The 18,982-nt window shown below is 39.2% G+C and overlaps 1 protein-coding gene across 1 annotated transcript in view; it reads left to right on the plus strand.

Annotated features, from left to right (window-relative positions):
- Nucleotides 1–13,327, plus strand: part of LOC308495726 (uncharacterized protein) — a gene marked incomplete at its 5' end in the record, with an annotated part of 40,095 nt that extends 26,768 nt beyond the window's left edge. The window contains one exon of the mRNA XM_081080711.1: nucleotides 12,697–13,327. Within this exon, the coding sequence (XP_080936837.1) occupies nucleotides 12,697–12,864 (168 nt within the window). The remainder of the gene's footprint in view (nucleotides 1–12,696) is intronic.
- Between the last annotated feature and the right edge of the window lie 5,655 nt (nucleotides 13,328–18,982).

The raw sequence follows: 18,982 nt of genomic DNA on the forward strand, positions 1-18,982 counted from the left end.
ATTTCTTTCTTCAGTGTCTTATAATTTTCTGAGTATAGATGTTTTACTTCTTTCATTAAATTTATTCCCAGGTATTTTATAGTCTTTGAAGCAATTGTAAATGGGATTCTTTTCTTAATTTCTCCTGATACTTTATTATTGGTATATACACATGCAACTGATTTCTGAATATTAATTTTGTATCCTGCTACTTTACTAAATACATTTATCAGTTCTAATGGTTTTTTGGTGGAGTCTTTAGGGTTCTCTCTATATAGTATCATGTCATCTGCATATAATAACTATTTTACTTCCTCCTTACCAATTTGGATGCCTTTTATTTATTTTTCTCGTCTGATTGCTGTGGCTAGAAGTTCCAGCACTATGTTGAATAGAAGTGGAGAAAGTGGGAAACCTTGCCTTGTTCCTGATCTTAAGGGGACTATTTTAGCTTTTCCCCGTTGAGTGTGATGTTAGCTGTGGGTTTATCATATATGGTCTCTATTATGTTGAGATATGGTCTCTCTATTCCCATTTTCTTAAGAGTTTTTATCATAAATGGCTGCTGGATTTTGTCCAATGCTTTTTCTGCATCTAATTGATATGATCATATGATTTTTATTTTTTATTTTGTTAATGTGGTGTATCACGTTAATTGATTTGCGGATGTTGAACCACCCTTGCATACCAGAAATGAATCCCCCTTGATCATAGTGTATGATTTTTTTAATGTATTGCATAATTGTGTTCAGTAATATTTTGTTGAGGGTTTTTGCATCTATGTTCTTTAGAGATACAGGCCTATAGTTTTTTGTTTGTTTGTGTGTTTTTTGTAGTGTCTTTGTCTGATTTGGGGATCAGAGTGATAGTGGCCTCGTAAAAAGGTTTTGGGAGCCTTCCCTCCTTCTGAATTTTTTGGAATAGCTTGAGGAGAATAGGTGATAATTCTTTTTTGAATGTTTTGTAAAATTCACCTGTAAAGCCATCTGGTCCAGCACTTTTGTTTGTTGGGAACTTGTTGATTACTGATTCAACTTCCCTGGTGGTAATCAGTCTATTCAGGTTTTCCGTTTCTTCTTGAGTTAGCCTTGGAAGGATGTATGCTTCTAGAAAATTTTCCATTTCTTCCAGATTGTCTAATTTGTTGGCATATAGATGCTGATAGTAATTTCTTAAATATTTTTGTATTTCTGTGGTGTCTGTTGTCACTTCTCCTCTTTCATTTCTGATTTTATTAATTTGGGTCCTCTCTCTCTCTCTTTTTGATAAGTCTGGCTAAAGGTTTGTTGACTTTGTTTATTTTGTCTAAAAAACAACTCTTGGATTCATTGATGTTTTTTATTGTTTTTCTGGTTTCTATTTCATTTATTTCCGCTCTGACCTTTATTATGTCCCTCTTTGTACTCCCTTTGCGGTTATTTTGCTGTTCTTTGTCCTGATCCCTTAAGTGTGAAAATAAACTGTTGATTAGTGATTTTTTTGTTTCTTTAGGTAGGCCTGCAATGCTGTGAATTTCCCTCCTAGGACTGTTTTCGCTGCATCCCATAGATTTGGTTTGTCATGGTTTGATTTTCATTTGTCTCGAGACATGTTTTGATTTCTTCCTTGATCTCATTGTTGATCCATTCGTTATTTAGTAACATGTTATTCAGGCTCCATGAATTTGTCTGTCTTCCAGTTTTTTTCCTGTAGTTGATTTCTGATTTTATAGCGCTGTGGTCAGAGAAGACAATTGGTATGATTTCAATTTTCTTACATTAATCAAGACTTGTTTTCTGGCCTAACACGTGGTGTACCTTGGAAAATGTCCCGTGTGTGCTTGAGAAGAACGTGTATTCTGCAGCTTTGGGGTGAAATTCTCTGAAAATGTTGATTAAATACAAATGGTCCAATGTGTCATTTAAGGCCATTGTTTCCATATTGATTTTCTGTCTGGAATACCTGTCCCTTGTCAGAGGTGTGTTGAAGTCCCCTACTATGATAATATTACTGTTGAGTTCTGTCACTATGTCAGTAAATATCTGTTTTATATATTTAGGTGCTCCTATGTTGGGTGCATAGATGTTTTTTTTTTTTTTTTTTTTTTTTTTTTTTTTTTTTTTTTTAAAAGATTTTATTGGGAAAGTTGGAACAGGACTTTATTGGGGAACAGTGTGTACTTCCAGGACTATTTTTCCAAGTCAAGTTATTGTCCTTTCAATCTTCGTTGCGGAGGGTGCCGTTCAGCTTCAAATTGTTGTCCTTTCAGTCTTAGTTGTGGAGGGCGCAGCTCAGCTCCAGGTCCTGTTGCCGTTGCTAGTTGCAGGGGCGCAGCCCACTATCCCTATCCGTTGCGGGAGTTGAACTGGCAACCTTGTGGTTGAGAGCCCACTGGCTCATGTGGGAATCGAACCGGCAGACTTCGGAGTTAGGAGCATGGAGCTCCAACTGCCTGAGCCACCGGGCCAGCCCTGCATAGATGTTTACTAGGGTTATGTACTCTTGTCGGACCAGTTCCTTTATTATGTATAGTGCCCATCTTTGTCTTTTAATATATTCTTCAGTTTAAAGTCTATTTTGTCAGATATAAGTATTGCAACTCCAGCTTTTTTCTCATTTCTGTTTGCATGAAATATCTTACTCCAAGCCGTCACTTTCAGCCTGTGTGTGTCTTTTGATCTGAGGTGAGTCTCTTGTATACAGCATATACAAGGGTCTTGCTTTCTTATCCACTCAGCCACCCTATGTCTCTTGATTGGAGCATATAATCCGTTTGCATTTAAAGTGATTATTGATAGGTACATAGTTATTGCCATTTTTAAATTTGTCGTTAGATTGTTTTCATCTTTCTTCTGTTTACAGAAGCCCTTTTAATATTTCCTGCGATGCTGCCTTAGTGGTAATAAATTCCTTTAGCTTATTCTTTTCTGGGAAGCTCTTTATCTCTCCTTCAATTTTAAATGATAGCCTTGCTGGATAAAGCAATCTAGGTTGTAGGCCCTTGTTTTTCATCATTGTGAGTACCTCCTGCCCCTCCCTCCTGGCCTGCAATGTTTCTGTAGAAAAGTCATTTGATAGTCTTACAGGAGTTCCCTTGTATTTAACTTGCTATCTTTCTCTTGCTGCTTTTAGGATTCTGTCTTTGTCTTTAATCTTTACCGTGTTAACTGTAATGTGTCTTGGTGTGGGCCTGTTTGGGTTTATCCTGGTTGGAACTCTCTGCACTTCCTGGAGTTATACGTCGGTTTCCTTCACCAGGTTAGGGAAGTTTTCAGACATTATAACTTCAAATATGTTCTCGATCCCTTGCTTCCTTTCTTCACCTTCTGGTATTCCTGTGATGCGCATGTTGTTGCGCTTGATGTTATCCCAGAGGACTCTTAAGCCATTTTCGTTGTTTTTTACTCTTTTTTCTTTTTGTTGTTCCATGTGGGTGATCTCTGCTGACTTGTCTTCATGTCGCTGATTCGATCCTCTGCTTCATCTAGCCTGCTGTAATTCCTTCAAATGGGTTCTTTATTTCAGTTATTGTATTCCTTAGTTCTAACTGGTTGTTCATTATGATTTCTCCATCCTTCTTTATGTCGTCACTAAACCCCTTCAGTATTCTTATCATCAGTGTTCTGAACTCTGTCTCTGACAGGTTGGTTACCTGTATTTCATTTGGTTCCAATTCTGGAGGTTTCTTCTGTTCTTTTATTTGGGACATGTTTCTTTGTTTCCCCATTCTGGCTGACTCTCTGTGTTTGCTTTGATGTATTAGGTAGGTCCCTTATGGGTCTTTGTTTTTATTGGTTATCTTACGTAGTATGCGTCCTTTATATTTGACTTGCATGACTTCCTTCTTCTCCTCTGCGTGTGCACCAAAGGTGACTCTCGTTTTGTGTATATTGTCCTGTTAAAGTTGATCTTTAATTGCTTTTGGCTGGTCAGTAGGTGGGATTGACTCCTAGGCTGCCTAGTTGTGAATCTTGGCTCTGCCCACAGTGGTAGTTCTGCTGAGTGAGGGTTGACTGCTCACATGAGGCTTGGCCCCTATGGGCTCTTGTGCCTGTAGAGAATTCCTTCTGGGTGTGTCACTTGTAGGTCAAACCCGATAATACTCTAACTTGGTCTGGAGTCGGCCTCAGGGTGTTTTGAATCTTGTGCCTCTTGAGCTGGGCCCTGGTATAGAGCAATTTCAGAACAAAGCAAATCACCCAGCACAACAGCAACACCAACAGCAAAGAAAAAACAAATACACCCATGTAAAAACAACTGATAACCCACACTCAACACCGGCAAAAATATCAAAAATACACAAACAAAAAAAAACAAAAAAAGCAGCGTCAGTCTTTGCTTAAGCCTACCAAGTAATCTCCAGGTTGTCCTCTCCTGTACCAAAGAGTCCTCTGCGTCTTGGGCAGGCAGAGACGCTCACCTGGTGCCCAGAGTGACCCTGGGACGGCAGTTTTAGATGTGTGGTGCCATAAATTCTGGATGTCAGTTTTTACAAAGTCAGTGCATTTTCCTCTCTTGCCTGCACATATGCGCACTGAGAGTAACACAGCCAGCCCTGTGCCCAGGTCTCCTGAGTCTTAGGGTACTTCTTCCCTATGTGTGTGTGGAGGGCAGGAGATTTCTGAGTTGATGAAAGCCCAGAGCTGCGTCTGCCGCCTACTGCTGATCCCTGGGAGTGCCTCCGCAGTTGTAATTGCCCTGCCCTAGGCAGGCCAGAAAAGGTGAGAGCTGGAGATGGAGGAGTCTTCTCTCTCCCAACCCAGTAGCGTCACACTCTTCCCAGCCTCTTCCCTGAGTCAGAGCTGCAAACCGGGTCCTCCCAGATCCTGAGTGCTCTGACTCCTCTGTAAACTGACACTGCTCTTCAGCTCAGGGGCCAGCGTGAGTCTCTGGAAAGGCAGGGGTAGGATTGGGAGAGTGGGCGGAGGGGCCCAGGTGTGTTGATCATGTCCTTTGTCCGACCTAGGGCCCAGCTGGAGGTCTCAGCTGAGGTGACTGCCTCAAATGCTGGATATGCTGCTCTCTTGGCAGGAGAGATCAGCTGTGGGATGCAGGGAAAGAGCCTATGTCTTGGCTCTTGTGGTCTCTGTTCTGTCCTGGGATCCTCTGTGTCTCCACAGCCGCAGATGCGGGCTGAGGTCGCCACTCCGCCCCCTTCTGTCTTCCCCTGCTCGCCCAATTTGCCCAGCTTCAAGTAATCCTCGAACGAGTCTCTTACCTTTTCTGTGTGATGAGCAGAGTCCATTGACCTGGTCAAAGAAGAAATAAGAGGATAGATCAAAAGATACATAGAAGAGTGCTGCCATTCCTATGATGTCACTCTTCGCTGCTGCCATTCCTATGATGTCACTCTTCGCTGCTGCCATTCCTATGATGTCACTCTTCGCTGCTGCCATTCCTATGATGTCACTCTTCTGTGTATCTTTTGATCTATCCTCTTATTTCTTCTTTGACCAGGTCGTTCTTTAAAAGTATGTTGTTTAATCTCTATGTATTAGTGGTTTTTCCTGCTTTCTTTTTGCAGTTGATATCCAATTTCAAAGCCTTGTGATCAGAGAATATGTTTGGTATGATTTCAGTCTTCTTAAATTTGCTGAGGCTAGTTTTATGTCCCAATAGATGATTTATCTTTGAGAATGTTCCATGTACACTCGAAAAGAATGTTTAGTCTGATGTTTTAGGATGAAGTGCTCTATAAATGTCAATTATGTCTAGTTCATCTAATGTGTCATTTAGGGCTGCTATTTATTTATTTATTTTGTTTGAATGATCTATCCATAGCTGTCAATGATGTATTTAAGTCCCCTAGTATAATTGTGTTTTGGTCAATTTCTCCCTTTAGTTCTGTTAGTAGTTTCTTGGTATATCTTGGTGCTCCCTGATTGGGGGCAGAAATATTGATGACTGTTATGTCTTCTTGTTGTATAGTCCCCTTCATCACTATGAAATGTCCATCTTTGTCTCTTGTTACCTTTTTTATCCTGAAGTCTGTTTCATCTGATATCAATCAGCATGGTTACACCTGACTTTCTCTGGATACCATTTGCTTGGAGTGTCAATTTCCATCCTTTCACGTTGAGTCTATGTTTGTCCTTGTAGCTGAGATGTGCCTCTTGGAGGCAGCATATGGTTGGGTTTAGTTTTTTGATCCAATCAGCTACTCTGTGCCTTTCTATTGGTGAGTTCAATCCATTTACATTTGGGGTGATTATTGATATGTGAGGATTTCCTATCATTCTATCTTTTCTTTTCTGGTAAGACTGTGTCTCCATTGTTTCTTTGCCTTTTCGTTGTTGTCTCTTATTTCTATGTGGTGGTATTCTATGATTTTTCCCTCTGTTTCTTCTTTTATTACATTATGTATTTCAGTTCTGGATTTTTTTTGAGTGGTTACCATTAAGTTTATGTAAAAGAAAGTTTGATATTTAGAGTATTCCATTTTCTTCAGCATGCTTACTTTCTCCATTCCCATTTTCCGGTTCAGACCTTTACTCTCCCCACTTTTATGTTTTGGTTGCCACAAATTGTCCCTGTTGATGGTGGTCGAATAGCCTCCTTCAGCATTTCTTGTAGTGTAGGTCGTGTATTAGAAAATTCTCTCAGCTTCTGTATGTCTGGAAAGGTCTTTATTTCTCCTTCATATCTAAAAGATGTTTTTGCTGGATACATTATTCTTGGCTCATCATTTCTCTCTTTCAATAGTTTGAATATTTGGTTCCACTCCCTCCTGCCTCGTAGAGTTTCTGCTAAAGAAATCTGATGACAATCTAATGGGCTTTCCTTTGTAGGTTACCATCTTCTTTTCCCTGGCTGCCTTGAGGATTCTTTCTTTGTCATTGATTTTTGACAGCTTCAATATAATGTGCCTTGGAGAAGGCCTGTTGGGGTTGAGATAATTAGGTGTTCCATTTGTTTGTTGGATTTAAGGATCCAGTTCTTTCCATAAGTTTGGGAAGTTCTTATCGACTACTTGTTTGCATATATTCTCTGTTCCCTTCTCTCTTTCTTCCCCTTCTGGTATGCCCATTATTCTTATATTGCTCTTTCTGATGGAGTCAGAAAGTTCTTGTAGAGTTCTTTCATTTCTTTTAAGTCTCAAGTCTCTTTCTTCTTCCATCCCTGTGATTTCCAGATTTCTAGCTTCGATGTCACCGATTCTTTCCTCCATCTGGTCAACTCTACGACCTAAACTGGCTGTTTCATTTGTCATTTCTTTTGATTTCTTAATCTCCAGAAATTCTATTTGGTTCTTTTTTAAAATTTCAGTCTCTTTTGTAAAATACTCATTTTGTTCTTGATTATGTTTCTGAATTCATTAAACTGCCTGTCTGTGTTTTCTTGCATCTCATTGAGTTTTTTCAGAACTGTAATCTTGAATTCTCTGTCATTTAAGTCACATATTTCCATATCTTTAAGTTTATTTTCTGGAGACTTTTCAATTTCTTTCTGAGCTGTGTTGTTGCCATGGCTATTCATGGCAATTGATGATTTATTATTTCTCTTCCTAGACATCTATAGGAGTGGGTTGTGCAACAGGTTGATAGAAAGAGGTCTTTCTTTTGCTTTCCAGTAGGTTTTGGGATAATGTTTTATTTTCTGTGCGACTGCAGCCGTTTGTTCTGTCTCACACTGTAGTGTTATGTTTTCTGTGCGCTATTCCGGCTTCTCACACAGTGGTGGGATTCCCTGGAAGGCGGGCGTCTCCTCTGTGAACAGTTCGCTGGGGTCACAAGGCCCTGCCTCCGTGGGGAAATGCGGAGAACTTCTGAAGTTCCAAAGCTCTTCCTGCACCAGATTCAGAGCCCCTGCATTTCAGCAGTTCTGTTTATTCCTGCAGGGGTCCACCCAGATAGGTGGGGACAGGGGTGGCACCGGTGGGTTGTGAGAGATGGCCCAGAGCAATGGTGGTGACAACCACCTCAGCGGGTCCTGCTTCCACAGCTCCCTCCTCTTTGCTGGAAGTACTTGGGCTGTGAGTCCTTGACTGCAGACCACAGTTCTCAGAACTGCAAATATTCTGTTCTTTTGATCTGACACTGCTACTGTTCTGCTTCTAGCACTGGGCAGGTGGGGGCGGGTCGAGCTCTGGGAGGGTTGGGAGGGGGCAGCTAGTCTCAGTGTCTGAGTCTTCCATTCTTTACTCTGCAGTGAGGGCTTACCACTGTTTTCATCCTTCTTCCCTCAGTCTTTGCTCTGAGGTCTCTGCCATTAACGTTGGGTTCAGCTGTGTTATATGCTGTCCTCTCAGCCCTGTGGGCCATAAGCGGAGCCCTAGTAGCACGAGTTCTTTCCTCTTCTGTAGCTGTACTAGTTCCGGGACTCAGGGAGCTCGGAGCACTAAGCTAGGTCTGGGTCCTGAGCCTGCATGGCCCCGTCTCCGCACTTCTCCCTTCTCTCCTCCACCGCTCGAGCAATTTGTCCACCTGTAGGCTATTGCAGTAGTACGCCCCTTAGTCTAGCCGGTCTGCTGCGCAGGGAGTCCTTTGTGGAGTGATAGTTGTTCAACTTGTTGTAAATTCCAGGGAAGATTTCAAGAGGCACACCTCACACTGCCATTTTCACGACATCACTCTTTCTTTTTTCCCCTTAACTTTAGGAAGTATTGAACATGGTGACTGAAAAAAAGAAGGGGCTGGGAAATACATAGTGATAGTTAAATTTTATTGGGAGGTTTCCCACAGTGATGGAGCTATGCAATTTGGTTAAGGGTAAGGAATCTTAATGTGACTTTTACATTACATCAGTGGGTCTTTTATAATACTCGTGCCTACGTGAAATCTGTAATGGATTCATTTACTTATTGTAATAGTCATGAAATCTTCCTGATACATTTCAGTTTTTAAAACTATGTAGCATGTAATATATAGTTTTTATTTTATTACACTTTGTATTTTGGTATCACATAGTTGGTAGGCGTGAGTGTTTTCTCTATGTTTTTTTTTCTTTCTTTAAGTTATATTCAGTTGACATTCAATATTATTTTATATTAGTTTCAGGTATTCTGGGTTCATCATTTAGACTAAAATAATAGAAACTTTGAAAATTTAGAACTCAAGTTCTCTATCTCAAAACCCATATTAGAAAGGGATTCCACTATGTCCTCAATCATTACATTATGAATATATTTAACTGTCTTCATCTAATTGAAGAGTACATGTTTTGCTTAAAATAATAACTAATTTTAGAAGCAGAGGTTCTTAAACCATATACTAAAATGTCAAATTTCAGAAGGTTTTTAGTTTCGCTTCTTAAATGTAAAATTTTTCATTTCTGTTATAGTTGACATTCCATGATGTCAGCCTCAAGTATACAGCATAGTGGGTAGGCATTTATATAATGTGTAAACTGGTACCCCGATTAGTGTGGTATCCCTGACACCGTACTTAGTTATTACAATGTTATTTACTGTATTCTCTGTGCTGTGCTTGACATCTTCATGACTATTTTATAACTGCCACTTTGTACTTCTTAATCCTTTTTCCATTTCAAGCATTCCCCCAACAATTCTCGAACCGGGCAACGATCAGTTAGTTCTCTGCATCTATAAGTTTGTTTCTCTTTTCTATGTTCATTTATTTTTTATTTTTTGCATATCACCAATACGTGAAATCAGGTGGTATTTGTCTTTCTCTATCTGACTTTTATCACTTAGAATAATACCCTCTAGGCCCACACATGTCACAAACGATAAGTACTTATTGTTTATTACAGACAAGTAGTATTTTGTTATATATATGTCCCACTTCTTCTTTATCCAAGATGATGGATCCTTTGGTTACTTTCTTATCTGGACTATTGAAAATAATGCGGCAACAACCATAGAAATGCATATTGCTTTTCAAATTAGTGTTTTGTGTTTCTGTGGAGGAAAACCCAGAAGAGGGACTGCTGTGCCACATGGTACTTCTATTTCTAAATTTTTGAGGAACTTCCATATTGTTTTCCATTGTCTGCTTGGATTTGCAGTCTCACCAACAGTGCACAAGGACTCTTTTCTTCACATCCTCAACAACACTTGTTGCTTGTTGATTCATGGATGATGGCCATTCTGACAGTTGTGAGGTGGTAGCTCATTGTGTTTTTAATTTGCATTGCTCTGATGATTAGTGACACGGAGCATGTTTTCGTATGTTTCTTGGCTATCTGTGTGACCTCTTTGGAGAAAAGTCTATTCAGGTACTCTTCTCATTTTGTAATCGCATTGTTTGTCTTTTGGTGTTAAGGTTTATGAGTTCCTTATATGTTTTGGATGTCAACCCTTTATCAAATATATCATTGGCAAATATCTTCTCCATTCACCCGCTCGTGACTTCATGTTGTTGTTGGTTTCCTTTGCTGTGCAGAAATTTTGTAGTTTGATTGTCGTGTATATGGGTCTTGCATTCTTAACCATTCAGCTACCTTATGTCTTTTCTGGAGCATTTAATCTATTTACATTTAAAGTAATTATTTGTAGGTACATAGTTATTGGCATTTTATTATTCACTTTTCTTCTCCTCCTCCTGCTCTTCCTCCTGCTCTTTTTCCGTCTTCTCCTCCTTCTCTTCCTCCTCCTCCTCCTACTTCTCCTCCTCCTTTTTTTTCTAGTCGTGGTTTTACATTTCTTGTAATAGTGGTTTCCTGGGGCTGAACTGCATCACCTCCTTTTTCTCTGGCAAGCTCTTTACCTCTCGTTTGATTCTAAATGAGAGCCTTGCCGGATACAGTGCTCTTGGTTGTAAATTATTGCGTTTCATCACATTTCTATATTTCTTGCCCATTCCTCTGGCCTTCAGATTTACTTTTGAGAGATCACCTGACAGTCTTATGCGAGCTCCCTTGTATATAACTAACTGCTTTTCTCTTGCTGGTTTTAATATTCTCTCTGTGTCTTTACCTTTTGGCGTTTTAATTCTGGTATGTCTTGGTGTGGGCCTGTTTGACTTTATTTTGTTTGGAACTCTCTGTGTTTCCTACACTTGTGTTTCCTTCAACACGTTAGGGAAGATTTCCGTCATTATTTATTCAAATAGGTTTTCAATTCCTTTCTGTCTCTCTCTTCTCCTTTTGATAGACCTACGAGTTCTGTTACACTTTATCTTGTCCCAGAAGTCCCTTAAAGTATTCTCTCTCTCTTTTTTTTTTTACTCATAATCATTTTTCATATCTTTTTCTTCTGTTCTGATTGTGTGTTTTCTGCTATCTTGTCTTCCAAATCACTGATTTGAACGTCTGCCTCAACCAAATCTGGTGCCGATTCCATCTATTAATTACTCTTTTCAGATGTTGTATTTTTCATAGTTGAGTTTTGTTAATGATTTCCATGTCCATTTTTTATGTTTGCTGTCTCGGTTGAAGTGTTACAACATTTATCTATTTTTCCCCAAAGTTCACTGAGCGTCCTTAGAAGTAGTATTTTGAACTCTGTGTCTGGTAGATAGCTTGTGTCCATTAGTTCTTGTGTTTAGTTCTTTCTCTAGAGTTTTTTCCTGGTCTTTCGTTAGAGAAATGTTTCTTTCTGTCTTCTTTTTTCACTGCATCTTTATTGTTGTTTCTCTGTATTCTGTAGATTGCTAATTCTCCTCATCTTGACAGTATTGCCTTACATACCAGGTGTCGCATGGGGCCCAGTGGTACAGTCTCCCCGGTCACCTGAGCCGGGTGCTCCAGAAGCTCGTGTGGGTGGTGTGTGCCCTCCTGTTGTACTTGAGCCTTATTGCTGTTGGCACATCTGGGTGTGGAATTGACCCTCAGGACGACTGGCTGTGACTACAGTAGATGAACCTTTGTGTGTGGGCTGACCCCACAGAGTGAGATCGGCTGTAGCAGGGCTCCGGTGTCTGCTCAGTCCATGGCTTGGGCGTGTCATTATGGAGCTATTTTGGTGATGTTCTGGTGTTGCTGAAACTGATCCCCAGGTGTGTTGGATTTGGGGCCTCTTGGGAGGGGCTGTGGGGCAGGCCCAGGTCAGCTGCTGCTTGTGCCCAACCGGGAGCCACCTAGGGGAAGCTACAAAGTGACCTGCTATGGATAGCTGCGTTTGTGAGTTTGTAGGCACCTGCGAGGCGCTATGTTGTGAAGCAAGACAGGCTGATGGATAGGATCCTAGAAAGAAACGGAAGTCCTCAATATCATAAATTGCAGCCCGAGTGGCTGTTGTAAACTAGAATTGTGATGATGCAACACCTCTGCTTCCTGAGTGACTCCCCATTACGTGAGTGTAGAATTCATCTGCTAGCATGACATGCGCCTTCTTTGATTTGGTTCTGATTCTGCAGTTGTCTCTCCATCCCTTTCTCAGAGTTCCAGGCTAACCCCATTCTTCTTCTGCCCTCACCTACAATATGTTATTTTATACGCAGGCTTTTGCGCCCGCTGCCCTTTCTGGACTCTCCTTCATGGTTTCCCTCAGTACCTCGTATGTCTTTCAAGATGCAGCCCTATTTTTGCAGCATCTGGTACAACTGATTGTTGTTTCTTTTGTGCCCGTACTCTACTTTCTTCATCTGAGGTGTAGAACTGGAGAGTGGTACTTTCCTTTCTGATTGTTTTCACGAATTGTAATATATCGACCCCTACTAGAATATAGGACAAAATCTTTCATTTCTATTTCCAGCTTCCCCTGGGTCTATGCCTATGAGTCGATGGCTACGATAGCGGTTTGTTGTCTTACTGACAGAAGGACTGAGTGAGCGAGTGAACGAGTAAATGAATATGATGTTTGCTGAAGTTGGGTTTTTCTTTTCTTTTTTTTAATAGAAAGAAGCAACCAAGCCGGCAACTGGAAAAAGAGAAAATGGTGTGGATATTATTGAAAGTGCTCCACAAGAGCAAACAAAAACTGATATCTTGACTTGTGTTGATGGAGCATACCAAAATAATACAAGTGATAATTTAGTGACTATCTATGAATTCTTTCTAGCTTAAGTGCTGCTATACACAAATCTAACACGTGTAGATCCAACTGTGATTTTCATTTCTTATAAGCATTTCTTCCTATCTTTTTTGCAAAAGTATCCCCACTACTAACAACTGCTTCTTCTTGCAAATGCTTCGGCCCCCCGAAATTCTTTTCTGCTATTACTTTTATGGAAATATTTTTGAATGTGTATTTAAAATTCGTAGTGATATATGTTCATATTAATGTTCTGTGACTACATTTTATAGTTAAAATATCAGCATTAAGATTCGGAAAAGGAGCTGTGAAATCATGTTGGGATTCTGAGGTACTGTCATTTTTTATCATTATTATTTTAAATATCACCATTCAGTGATGTTAAAACGTAAAAGGTATGCTTTGACTATACTTTCTCACCTCTGCATTTCCCCACCTAAATTATTTTCTTATGGTTTAGCCTATAATTAATAAAATACATATGTGCTTAATATAATGAGACAGCGTAGTACAATTCTGCTAACTTGCAAGGTTCACTTAAGGCGGTCGGTGTAGAATAGTATAAAACAAGAAGGCTTCCAAGTCATAAGGAATCAGTTGGGTTCTGAAGTTAAGTTCACCTAAAAGCTAAAGCATTATTCCAGCTTGAAGTATGTCCAAATGCATGATTCTGTGGTTTTTATGGTTGTGTAAATGTCCTAATGAGATTCAGAAAGAAAGAATTTGGAATTTAGGGTTTTTTATACCTTGGAACTTGAAAAGATAATGCCTGCTATATGCAAGTATTATTGTATTTGTATTCTGCAATAGATCTGCAAGGAACTTTTCCAGGGAAGGAAGAGCATTGTTAATAGTAATACTATGTAGGATCATACTAACAACAATCAGCCGAGTGCTGCTTTAATACACAACAACTGCCCTGTTCAGTTAAAATAGCATGCATTGAGTATCTTGATGGCAACCATGCTTGTAGTAATAGAAGTACAAAGTAATGATGAGCCAATTTGAGATGACAGCTGTGAAAAGAGAGAGGAGGAGTGTGATCTTCTGATATAGGCAACTGCTGCCTACTGGTGTAGACACTGTGTTTGAAGATAAGAACACACTAGAACCCTGGATAGGTCACTTACTAGCTGTGGGATCTGGGGGAAACTTCTTTTTAATCTGTTGGATGTCAGTGACCTCATTCATCATAAAGGTACTTATGCCTACCTTTCAGGGTGTGAAATGAACTAATGTGGTAACAAATGTGAAAACACTTTGCGAAGTGTAAAGGGAGCTATAGAAATGTAAAATCAATGATCACAGTGGGCGGTAGTGACTTACCAAATGGTGGGGACACTTTTTGTAAACCTGAAGGACAATCAAATGGCAGTAGTGTCAAGAATAGAGTGGAAAAGTTAGAAGGGGCATGTGGATTTCTAATCTGGGGGATGCTAAACTTCAGGAGACTGTGATAGGCGATACCCTGTTGATGTGTAGTGTTTCGGTACTTGAGGCTCTGTTGGTGTGAGCTCAGTGTTTTGACCTGAAGTAAATGTCTGTGTGGGATACTGCCACGTGAAGCATGAGAAGGAGCCAGTCATTTGAAGGTCTAGGAGCGAAACCTGCTGGGCAGGGACAGCAATGGATCGTGTGGGTTCATCATTTTATTCTAGTGTCTTGGAATGGTCAGGAAGCAGGAAGAGGGCTAACCAGCATCAAACCATTTTTATATTTGTTGTTTGTGTGGAAAAGAAATAAACTGTGCATGGCAGATGCCCGGTATATTTGAGATGGTTAGTAAATAAATGTTCTTATCTTTTCCTGATTAGAATTTATTAAACTTTTTTGAAAAGTTGCATAACTATATATAATGTTTTTCCTATTGTTTATTTAAATATAATTTAACAAAAAGCTTTTCTTACAACTTTGTCATTCTATTTAATCATTTTTCCTATCAAAATTTTTATCAAATAAGAGTTTGGTTTTTCCAAGCTCTTGTTGACCTAGATGAAGTAGGTTCTAAAATGTTCTGTTTACACTCAACAGGACATACACCAAGGTTTCTTACCATGTCAAGCAAGTATCTTGTTTTAACACTAAAAAAACAAACAAACAAAAAGAATGTATCATTAGAAATATTTCAAGTTATAGGAAATACACTTTTCAAGGTATTAGTTCGGTGCAAGAGTAATTGCGGTTTACAACGTTTAAAAAAAATTGCACAAACTGCACTATCACTTGTACCAAACTAATATTTGCTTAAATACATATTTTTCAAAAAGTCCTTTTCTTGGAGATTATAACATTAATATTGTTATCCTGAATTGTTAACTAGAGATTGCATGAAGTGTCCATTAGTTACTAATCATGTTGTTTCCTAACCCCTTCAGCCGAGCATTGAAGTGGAAGATCCTGTTCCGTACAAACCTATAGGAATGGACGATGTGCAACCCTTTAGACCAGGTACACTTTGTAATACCAATTTAATTTTGGGAAGGAGTACGCAAGGACATGTGACATGCTTGCAGTCTTCTCTTCCTCATTCCTTTTTTTTGTTACAAATTTAATGGAAGGATTTGACATAAATAACGTGATGTCATTGTTAGTATCGGTGTTTGATGAAAAGGTATTCACAGGAATAAGAAAATGAGATTTTAAAACGGTGACTTCACTAAGATAGTTCTCCGTTTGTTCGATACCCTAAATGTCCCAGTTTGGAATCCCTGTACTTAATACGGGTTACCAATGATCACACTGGAAGATTTTTCCAGCGTTTTCAAATGGTCATTTGAATTTTAACATTTACCCAAGTAATCTCCAGTTGCTACCATGACAATTCTTTTTAACTTTACTTCCTCTTAGTGTTGTAACACTGATGGTCTTAAAACCAGATGTTCTGCTGAGCAGACACTGGCTATGTGTGTACGTGCGCCTATGGTGTCTTCGATTATTAAAAATGGGAGAAGTAATTAATGGTAATGAATATTTGGTAGACACAATCTTTGAAAAAAGGCATTCTGAAGCTTTTGTGCCTTGGGATGCTTTTATGCTATTAAAAATTATTGAGAATTCCAAAGAATATTTTTAAGTCGGTAGTCTCCATAGAAAGTTACAATATTAGAAATAAAAACTGAACAATTTAAAATACGAGCACACACAGTCATGCATTGCGTGAGTCATTGGAGCTACGACCCAGTAACCATAGAGCTATGATGTCACCATCAGAGCTGTGATATCACGGCTGTGGAAAACTCTAATGTACACTTAGAAGAGAATGAGAGTGAAAATGGCAAATGACATTCAGTCTTTCTGTGAAAATAGCTTTGACCTTTTCGGGCCCCTCGACTGACAGACCTTGGGACTTCACGGATTCTCACATGACATTGGAAACCACCGTTTTAAATGATGTACGGGCTTCCTGGATGTGAAGTGATAAAAGAGGCTTTAAAGCTTCACTTCTACAATTGTGTTTTTCTTTCACTTGTCTTAAAAAGTTTTAAGCTGAGAATATTGTTTAAAAAACAAAAGGAAAATACTTTTGTTATATATTCATTTTCTGTCTCATGGTACCCTGTACTCTTTGGAGCTCATGGGGACCTCGTTTGATCCCATTTTTCCTTGTAAACAATAAGGTCGCCCAGGACTGTAATTTGTCATGTGAATATCTGTTTATTTAAGGCTTAAAAATGAATTCTGAAGATATTGGGGCATTTAGAAAAGACCATTTTCTTGTAATAAGTAGTTTCTTATTTGGAATTGTACCATTCAATGAAAGTTTTTTAAATCCATGTTTGTCACACATATTTAAAATTAAGATAAGCGGTTAGACATAACTTTTGATAATGACAAAAAATGTCACACACAGCACCATGTTAAGTAATAAGAAGAAAAGCTTTAATTGGAACCACATTATATAACAGAAATTGCTGAGTGACAATAGTTAATTCAACTTAACTTACGTGAATGGCAAGTATAGGACACCTAAAATAAAATGAGCTCTGAAGGAGTAGAGTGTTTGGGAGAAAGGAGGACGTGGGACTGCTTCTCTGAAGAAGGAAGTTTTACAATATGGTCAACTTTGTGTTATTTTTACCTCCTCATAAACGAAAATTTTATTTTCAGATTTTTCCAGCTGGGATTCTACTTCTTTGACTTTCAATCATGGAACTTGTCAAATATCCGGGGATTCGAAATTTGGTGATAAAAGGCCATTTGCCACACACTCAATGAGACCTCTGTCAGCACCCACAGAGTTTGGACAGATGCCCGTAATAGACAAACGAAAGACGCAGGTTGTAGGTGTGTTCCTCTTACATAATTCTTCCCTCCATGAATTGTGTGAATCACAGCTACAAGAAAACAGAGAAAGCAAAGAAGGAAATAAAAAAAAACAGAAAGAGTTCAACCCTAGCCCACCTCTGTGTAGGTTGATCGTAGTTATGAATTTCCTATAGTCATTTTGTAGCAAAATCTGCTTTATGTTTACGCAACTCACAGCCAAATGGAATAAGTTTTAGCAAGACATTGGCATTCTTCCTCAATCAGAGTAACATAAGGAAATAAGAAAGGGAATAAGGAGAAAGGGTGAATCCATTTAGACTAGTATTTCACGTACCCTGGGGAGTATATATGCATACATGCACACATATATAGGTACATATGTATATATGTGTATATATATATATCTGTGTATATGTGTATGTATATAAATATATAAATATAAATATACACACACACACACACACAGATATACAGCAGAGGAAGTAAAAGTTCTTCATGTATTAATTGCCCACCAGTTGTATCAGTAACATTCACTCTACTATAGTCTTCAGGGGTGTTCCCAAACAAATATTTTTACATCACTTGAATCTGACGCTTTCAAAGTTCTGTGTTTTTCTATTGTGTATTTACAATGTATTTGAATTTTTTTTCTTTTAACAGTGGATGAGTGTTCTCAATGCGACCCTGCAAGCAGGTAGGATTTTATGGATTTCTAAAATTGCATGTTAACTAAGAGACTGCGGAGAGAAGCCAGTAAGCTTTAATGAGTGTTCTGCTCTGGGCTAGACCCTATACTATGTGCCTAACATTGGTTATCCCAGGTCGTCGGCACAGTTGATTTGCAAAGTAGCTGTGCTGTTCGGCTGTTTTTATTCATTAGAGGAGTGTGGTTCCAGGAGGTGGATTAATTGACACTTGGTTCCATAGTTACCAAGTGGCTGACCCGTGATGTGACCTTCAGCCTGCTGGGCTTCCCAAGTCCGTTCTCTTGTCCCTCAGCCTGTACTGAGAAGTGCCTGGACAGGTCTGGATTCAAGATTCAGGTGCACGTCAGGTGGCCTCAGAGAGTCCCGTTTAGTGATGCCTTAATGCTGATTTAGAAGTTTCCTATCAAGCCCAGTTAGCCCAAGCTTTTGTCTTAATGTACTTGACAATTGCAGCAGTCACGAGAACCTTGTTTTCACCATCAGTGTTGAGGGCAGATGTCAGTTCGCTGTGGCCACAGAACCACAGGTTGTACATAAGCAAGACCTAATCAGATAAATGTTTTCAGGTATAATGCGATGTACCCTTCTTGGGACGAATTGTTGTTCTGTAAGTGAAGATCATCTATGTATAGACTGTTGTGCTAATTCAGCACAAATTGAGAGGATATTTCTAATTGATTTGTCTACTTACTGACTCCTCAGACTGTGTTTTCCTTCTGGCTAATACCTTTACCTTGTTCTAGGAAGTTTTTTCTCTTTTTCCAGAGTCTTTCTTCCTTCTTCCATGACTTTTCTTGATTTTTTACCTTTTTCTCTGCTTTACTCGGGGTAGTTTTGTTGCTGTTGTTGTGTTATTTTTTTCCACTTCTGCCAGCTAAGTATTCTCCATTTTTCTTGACAGAATCAAAAGTACATAGAATTCCAGGTGTTGAAGGAATGTTATCAATTAATTATTCAAAACACCCCCTAGTACTTCATGCTGCCATTAATGTTTTGGTCAAGTGGTTGATCACATGAGGAGTTTGAACTCCAAGAGATTGAAGTGACTTCTTTGAGTACAGTGAGTGATGAAATGAGATTAGTATAGGTTTCTAAGCCCAGTACACTTCCTTCTTTATCATCCTTTGGGTGAGTGTTTTAATTATGGAAAGCTCTAGTGAATGCAATGGAAGAGGCT

The sequence above is a fragment of the Rhinolophus hipposideros genome, assembly GCF_964194185.1.
Source record: "Rhinolophus hipposideros genome assembly, contig: HAP1_SCAFFOLD_110, whole genome shotgun sequence".
NCBI classification, from domain to species: domain Eukaryota; kingdom Metazoa; phylum Chordata; class Mammalia; order Chiroptera; family Rhinolophidae; genus Rhinolophus; species Rhinolophus hipposideros.